The following is a 6,948-nucleotide window of genomic DNA, read 5'->3' on the forward strand; positions in this document are numbered from 1 at the left end:
GCTAATGATGAACAAGATATATATATACTTGTATGAAAGTTGCAGAAAATACAAATAATTAAGGACCTTTGATTGTTAAGTCTGCAATGCTTCTTTGTTTTAATACTTGTATAGTTGTATATATACAACTTGGGATCACCTAGCTTAATCAATTAGTTTGAAGAATCTTAATTAGAGGTGTGCAATGCTAATTAGTAATTACAATACAAGCAAGTAGCTAGCGCTAGGGGTGAGCATAACAGGGTACCCTGTAAAAATTCCAGGAACCGGAACCGGAACAGGTTCCTCAAAATGAGAACCGGAACCGGAACCGGAACCTACAGGTTTCGGTTTCGATTCCGGGTACCCTGTATTATAATATACTCACTAACTTTTTCGCGGAATTTTTAATAAAAAACTGGTTGGTCACTAATTTATAATGTTTGCAACTTGCAAATAAGACAAACTAATAGTACTTGTCTAACAAATTTAATATATATATTTTTATAATTGTAATTTTGATATTTATTATTTAAAAATTGAGTAAGAATTAGTGTATAATTTGAAATTAAGTGATATTTTTATCAGGTACAGGGTACCCTACAGGTTCCGGTTCCAAAAAATTGAGAACCTGAACTAGAACCTATTACAACAGGTTCTCCAGTTTGCTACCCGGAACCGGAACCTCTTGTACAGGTTCTGGTTTCGGAACCTGCGGTTCCTAACAGGTTCCGGTTCCGATTCAGGGTACCCTGATTTTTCGCTCACCCCTAGCTAGCGCGATTGGATTGAAGCTTCTAATATTGTGAATTGTGATGCTTAATTATCGATGAAGTTGATTATCATTTAATTAGTACCGAACATAAACCAATTGGATATAGTGTGATCACAGGGTTAAGAAATAAATTAAGACTTAATTCTTGAATGGAGGATGCTTAATCCTTAGACATCGGAGTTATTTTCCTTTTGGGAGCATTGTCGAGTTAATTGGAGCCACTTTAAGTAAGGGACTATTAATCAGTAATCTACTAATCTTTAAAGCTATGCAAAATTCAAATAATTAATGTTATTTCCAGCAACATTGCATATCATCATATCCCTACTTTTTCAAAGTATGAGATAACTCTTATGACTAATGCTTAGATAATTATGTCCTCTAAAATATTTATTTACTTAATTGCCCCATTAATATTTATCAACTCTTTTTGTACTCTTAAGAATAGTGACAAGAAGAATGCTTTGTAACAAGCAGTCCCCCGATTTCAAGCAAGTAACCAAGTTTGGAGCTATATTCTATTTTTGATAGGGATAATATATATTTACTTAATTAGTTGATTAGATAATATAACTATATATAAGATAAGTTTTGACAAATAGCACGTTTTGTGTGCAGATGGCCACACCATGTGGCCGCTTGTAAAATAACAAATTAACACCTACAACATTGACCAAGTAGCCTAAATACTGACCAACTCCTAAAATATTAATCGAGTAACCCTTGTAACATGACAAATAACCCTGGTAATACTAATTAACCCCCAAAATACTAATCGAGTAAACAGTAACTCTTGTGACTAGGGCTGTGCACTTTTAGATCTGGACCGTAAAACCGACCGGGACCGGACCGGACCCGGCCCGGATCGTAGCCTTCCGGGTCGGTCCTCGGTCCTTTAAAATTAGTCATTCCGGGTTTCCGGTCAGGTCCGAGTAAAACCCGGTAAATTCCGGGCTGGACCGGAAACCCGAGAAAAGTGTATATATATATATATATATTTTTTTTTTTTTAATTTCCTAAAAACCCTAACTTCTATCAATCTCATTCACGAATCACGCCTCTTCACTCTCACTCTCTGTCCTCCTCTTTCCCGTTCTCACTCTCTGCCCGACGCCGCCGCGGCTCCGCCCCTGTTCTCAACCACGGTCCACGGACCACGGCATCGCCCTCATCTCCGCAGGCCGCCCTCCTCTTCGACTTCCAGCCTCCAGCCCTCCAGGTATGTTCTAGTTCGATTGTTAGCCTCTCTTCGTTTTTTTTTTGTTTTTGTTTTTTTGTTTAATTAAATTCAATTTGTTAAACTCAGCCTCCTCCTCCGATCACTCCAGCCGTCGACGCCTAACAGCCCTCACCGGAAATTGCTCCTGTTCTAGTTCGAAAGTACATAGGTTAAAAAAAACAGGTTAAAATGCAGGGAAAAAAAAAAGGTAAAGTCGGTCCCAACCGGTCCAAAACCGGAATGGACCGTATTAAACAGGTCCAGACCGGGACTGGACCGGCAGAATACGGTCCGGTTTCCGGTTCTTAAAAATAGCTTATTCTGGGTTTCGGTTCATACCGGTCCCGGTCCGATTTTGGAGCGGTGCACAGCCCTACTTATGACATTGACCGAGTAACCCCTATTATAATAACAAAGTATCCGTAAAAAAAAAAACTAACGAAATAATATTGTCAACCACATACAAGAATTTCTAAAATGCAAATATAAGTGTTTGGATTGGATCTCAAATGTAAAATGGGTAAAGTCTCAAGTCTGTAAACCCTTTAAGGGTCCGCCCTAGGATGTACTGGGTTGGGTCGGACCCTATTATTTTAGGGCTGGGTCGTAAACCCCTCCAAAAAAATAAAATAAATAAAAAATAAATAAATTAAAAAACCTTCTTTCTCTTTCCTCGAAAAAAAAACAAAAAACTTCTCTGTTCTTCGTAGTCGGCGAATTCAGAGACGTCATCAGTGTGTATTTTTCTGTTCAATCTTTAGCTCGGGAAATCATTCAATATGGGACTGAAAAACATCAGGTAATCTCCTACCTCAAAAACTTATTAGAATTGTTAATTTTTTTATGAATTTGGGGATTAAAAATCTGCAAAATTGATGTCTAGGTCGGATGCTACGAAGAAAGCAGATCGGAAATTTGAGAAGAAACTTGAGTTTTATTCGAGTAATAATTCCTTTTCAATTACTGAAATGTTATTAATTTTCTGGGTTTTTTCTTTAAATGTTTGAATTGGTTGTTTATGATTCTGGGTTTTGTTTAAAACAAGTGCAGAAGTCAGAGAGACAGTTGCTTCATTGAGTGTTACGAAGGCGATTACAAAGGTGAAATTTCTAATTCAAGCTTCATCTTTGTTGTCTTTCTCAAGCTTAATTAATTTGCAGTAAAAAATAAAAAACAAATACATTGTAGAATCCAAAAAAAAAAAAAAAATTAAAACTGTAGGCTATGATAGAAATAATTTGTTTATTACCTTTGTTATGGTTAATGGTATATGTATATATAATTATATAGTGTATTGTTGGAGGCATTATGGTTGTTGGCAATTGAGATATACAATGCACTTTGCAGTTGTAGTTGTAGCTTGTAGCTGTACATAAGAGAAGTAGCAAAAGTCGATTATAAATTGGCGTGGTTGCCTAGGGTGGTGGTCGTTGTTAGAAGGGCATACACATTAAAAACCTGACTGTCAAATGTCATACCACCACTAAATGAATGAGTCTAAACTCTGAATTCTTAACACTTTTATCACCACAACCATAACCAATATCAGGAGCAATGTGATTATTTAGAAAAAATAAAAGAAGGGAGAATGTGGGAGCACCTAATTCTGATAAAGGAAGGGAACGACAGTGGAGGGGGCGAGGTTGATCCAGAAAATCACAATGATCTTGATCCAGAAATATGGCCTCTGCCTACTTTGCTATTACTGTTTGGTGAATTGGGAGGTGGCGTAGTTGTGTAGTATTTTAATCAATCGAATGCAAGTTGTTCCCGTGGATATAAATATATTTCTACAACTTGAAAGATTTGAAGAAGTTTGGAGGATTTTGGGTGATAATGCGACTGGTGATAGTGCAGCATCTACAATGAGGGAGATCCAAGTCAGATGAACTGGTGATAGCCTTTGATTGATCGCAATAGCATATTTGTATTTGGATAATTTCTCTGATTTATATTAACTCTATATTACTGCTGCATTTGGTCACTTGTGTTCTGTTTCTTTCGTTGCCAGAAAAGCAAGAGTGCAAGAAAACGGGAAAAGAAATTAAAAGCTTATGACCTATCCCTCCTCAATGAAGTCTTACCTGAGGTGAAAGAATCACAACAACCTGCTCCTCCACCTAAAAAATTGAACTGCAAATCCAGACAGAAACTAGTGTGAGTGGCTAATTCTCTGTTTAATTACAGTTTTTTTTAACTTGATTTACTGATATATCTATTGATGGCAGATTGAAGGAGACAGAACGAATGGAGGCTGTCTTAAAACATCCTGCTTTCCAATCCGATCCATTCGCTGCCATACATCGGTACCTGGTGAACACCCAACAGCTCCTAAAGCTGAGCCTGTAAAGAAGAAGTCCAAAGACGATGCAAAGAAGAAAAGGAAGAAGATATCAAAATCTTCTTCAAAACCACAGTCCATGGAGATGTGAATGGCAAATTTGGGTGTATTAGCAACAGCTTTATCATCGATCCCTCTGAAGACATATCCAAGAGGTCAAGCTTTGCTGATGTGGGGCTATCATCATCCGATGGAAAAAGAATTTAGTCTGCTTGTTGGCTTGATTATCCATCTTATATGGAAATTTTTAAAATTATCAATAGGTCATGTAGTAGTTCTTAAATGAAAGAATCATTGCAAACCCAACCACACCAACAGTCTTTTATGGCTTTAGGTGAGTAGATGTAGCAATGTCTTATCAAATTCGAACTGCAGTTTTTGTATGATTGAATTTTTTTTTTTTTGTTAGACATCTCAATCGATTATATAAGTTTTCTCTTGGCTCTAATATGAATTAGTGATCATGAAACTTTTTCATTAATATCACTTTATGGACAGAAATCGTATATATTAATAAACCAACCTCTCCTTATTTTTCCTGACTTCACTAAGACAGCTAGAAAGTGGTGACATGTATACGTTGTTAAATAAAACAAGGATGAATTTTAGGAATGTAAAGAAAGGCTTCATGACATTTTAAGAGGAACTTGATGCAGACTAAACAATTTTATTTTATTTTTTCTTCACAAGTTATCCTCATGCAAGTAAGCAAAATTAGTATATTCACATTTTAAGAGGAACTTGATGCAGACTAAGTAAAATTAGTTTCTGAAATGTTTGTTTAAGATCTCTTTTAAAAGCAAAATGATACCATCAAAGTCGCACCAGTGGTCTAGTGGTAGAATAGTACCCTGCCACGGTACAGACCCGGGTTCGATTCCCGGCTGGTGCAATCTTAAATTTTTTGCGATTCCGGGCTGGTGCAATCTTAAATTTTTTGCGAATATACCATGACAGAAGTCCAAAATCCAATTTTCATTGTGTATTTAGAGTTTAATTTTTGACAGAAGTAAAGATAAATCATAAATGACCATAAATCTTCATATTAAGGTAATACTAATATACTATTATACTGTACTATATTACTATGTGAATTATGTGAGAGGATTAACGTATAAGCAAGATCGTTCATATAAAAATCAAAGAGGCAAGTCTATATAAGATTACAAACTCTTTCTCCTGAGTCCTGAATGAGGTCAGGCATAGGTTACAATACAAAGAACATCGCTGTCCTACTAAGCCTACAGAACAAAAAAAACATTGGTCCAACATTGAAGTCGCACCACCTATCTACTCGCATTTGATTGACCGATATATATGACGGACAAAAAAGAGTGCAGCACGGAAGCCAACCATTCCAAGCATAAGGAAGAAGCCATAGCATATGCAGGCCATGTAGCCGAAGAAAAATGATGTCTGCATGAACCCAGACATATCAGAGCGGGCATAATAGTAGTATAGGCAATAGCCATATATAAATAGCCCTGTAGAACCACCGCATAGGAAGGACCTGCCATAATAAGTACCAAATCAGTTAATAACTTAATATCATACTAATATGATTGCATCGGTAATACAGACTTACCTACTATATTAACGAATCCAAGATAACAGGGGGAAAGTCGGGAAAGCAACAACGCAGGCATACAAAAGAGACATAAGCACCAATGAAAGTGATCGTGAACTTTAAGATAAAGTAGGTAGCAAATAATGCATATTGATGGATCCAAGTTATTCACTTATTCCTAGAGTTAAATGAAAACGACGACTTTCAAACTCACTAGCATGGCAAAAGCATAGAAATAAATCATACAATAAGAATATACCATTCATGAAATAATCAGACATAAGCGCAGAATACATACCTCCACCACCACTCATGGTCTTCAGCAGCAAGTTGGAAGTATGTCAAAGCAACAGTAATGAAGCAGTGACTATAATCAAAATAATGAAGACAATGAACAAAATGCTATAAATTGTGTAAATCCTGTGTCCCCAAAACACTGGCAAAGATGTAGTAGAGCTCTATGTATATTGCACTGAATGGTAAAAACCCAGCCATTGCCATCTGAGGAAGAGTCCCTCGTACCACGGCAGTGGTGGAATTTTCTCTGGGGTACTTTGTTGTGCGACAAGGAGCTTGGAACTCAGCCTTGCTATTCTTTCCAGCGATTCACCACCCAAAACAAGCAACGGTGAAGTTACAAGTGTCCAGATAAGAAGTATAACCATTATTGTGCCAAATGGAAGAGCAGCAGTAGCATGGTATGCTATCGCAACAGTGTTTGAGGAAGCAAAAATGAGAAACAGAGGACCACAGAACAAGAAACCAGTCAGCAACAGATTCCTAACCTGTCAAAACAAATGGGGGAAGCAATCAGTAAGCTTTCTGATACCATTTAATCAGTGGGATGGAAAGGGGGTGAATCAGATGGAAGGCAGAAGCAGAGAAACTAAGATTTAGCATGCCATATGCGGTAGCACAGTTTGATCCTTCTAGCTGGCAATAAAAGGAGGTTGCAGTATAACCAGCAATACCATGATGTAAGAGCATATATAACAACCAGTGCTGTGAACAGTGCTCCTCGGTTGTAAGGATAAAACACTCCAACTAGTGCAAGCAAGAATATGAAT

The 6,948-nt window shown here is 37.1% G+C and overlaps 1 protein-coding gene, 1 non-coding gene and 1 pseudogene across 2 annotated transcripts; 2 read left to right on the top strand and 1 right to left on the bottom strand.

The window, feature by feature from the left end:
- The first annotated feature begins 2,522 nt into the window (after window positions 1–2,522).
- Window positions 2,523–4,322, top strand: LOC110708173 (putative ribosome biogenesis protein slx9-like). Its single transcript, XM_021886262.1, has 5 exons — window positions 2,523–2,772; window positions 2,857–2,915; window positions 3,024–3,073; window positions 3,985–4,130; window positions 4,202–4,322. The coding sequence occupies exons 1-5, from the start codon at window positions 2,753–2,755 to the stop codon at window positions 4,320–4,322; spliced, it is 396 nt and encodes a 131-aa protein (XP_021741954.1). The 5' UTR covers window positions 2,523–2,752.
- An 813-nt stretch (window positions 4,323–5,135) lies between these two features.
- TRNAG-GCC lies at window positions 5,136–5,206 on the top strand. The gene has a single exon. It is a non-coding gene; the product is annotated as a tRNA-Gly (tRNA).
- A 153-nt stretch (window positions 5,207–5,359) lies between these two features.
- On the bottom strand, window positions 5,360–6,944 carry LOC110708174 (annotated as a pseudogene).
- Window positions 6,945–6,948: the final 4 nt, after the last annotated feature.

Source organism: Chenopodium quinoa, unplaced genomic scaffold (assembly GCF_001683475.1).
Source record: "Chenopodium quinoa cultivar QQ74 unplaced genomic scaffold, ASM168347v1, whole genome shotgun sequence".
Classification (NCBI taxonomy): Eukaryota; Viridiplantae; Streptophyta; class Magnoliopsida; order Caryophyllales; family Amaranthaceae; genus Chenopodium; species Chenopodium quinoa.

Excerpts from the sequence above, each read along its gene's own strand:
- LOC110708173 (XM_021886262.1), top strand. The coding sequence starts at position 2,753 with ATGGGACTGAAAAACATCAG. Across the intron at positions 2,773-2,856 it reads ATGGGACTGAAAAACATCAG|GTCGGATGCTACGAAGAAAG; the intron begins GTAATCTCCTAC and ends ATTGATGTCTAG. Across the intron at positions 4,131-4,201 it reads AAATCCAGACAGAAACTAGT|ATTGAAGGAGACAGAACGAA; the intron begins GTGAGTGGCTAA and ends TATTGATGGCAG.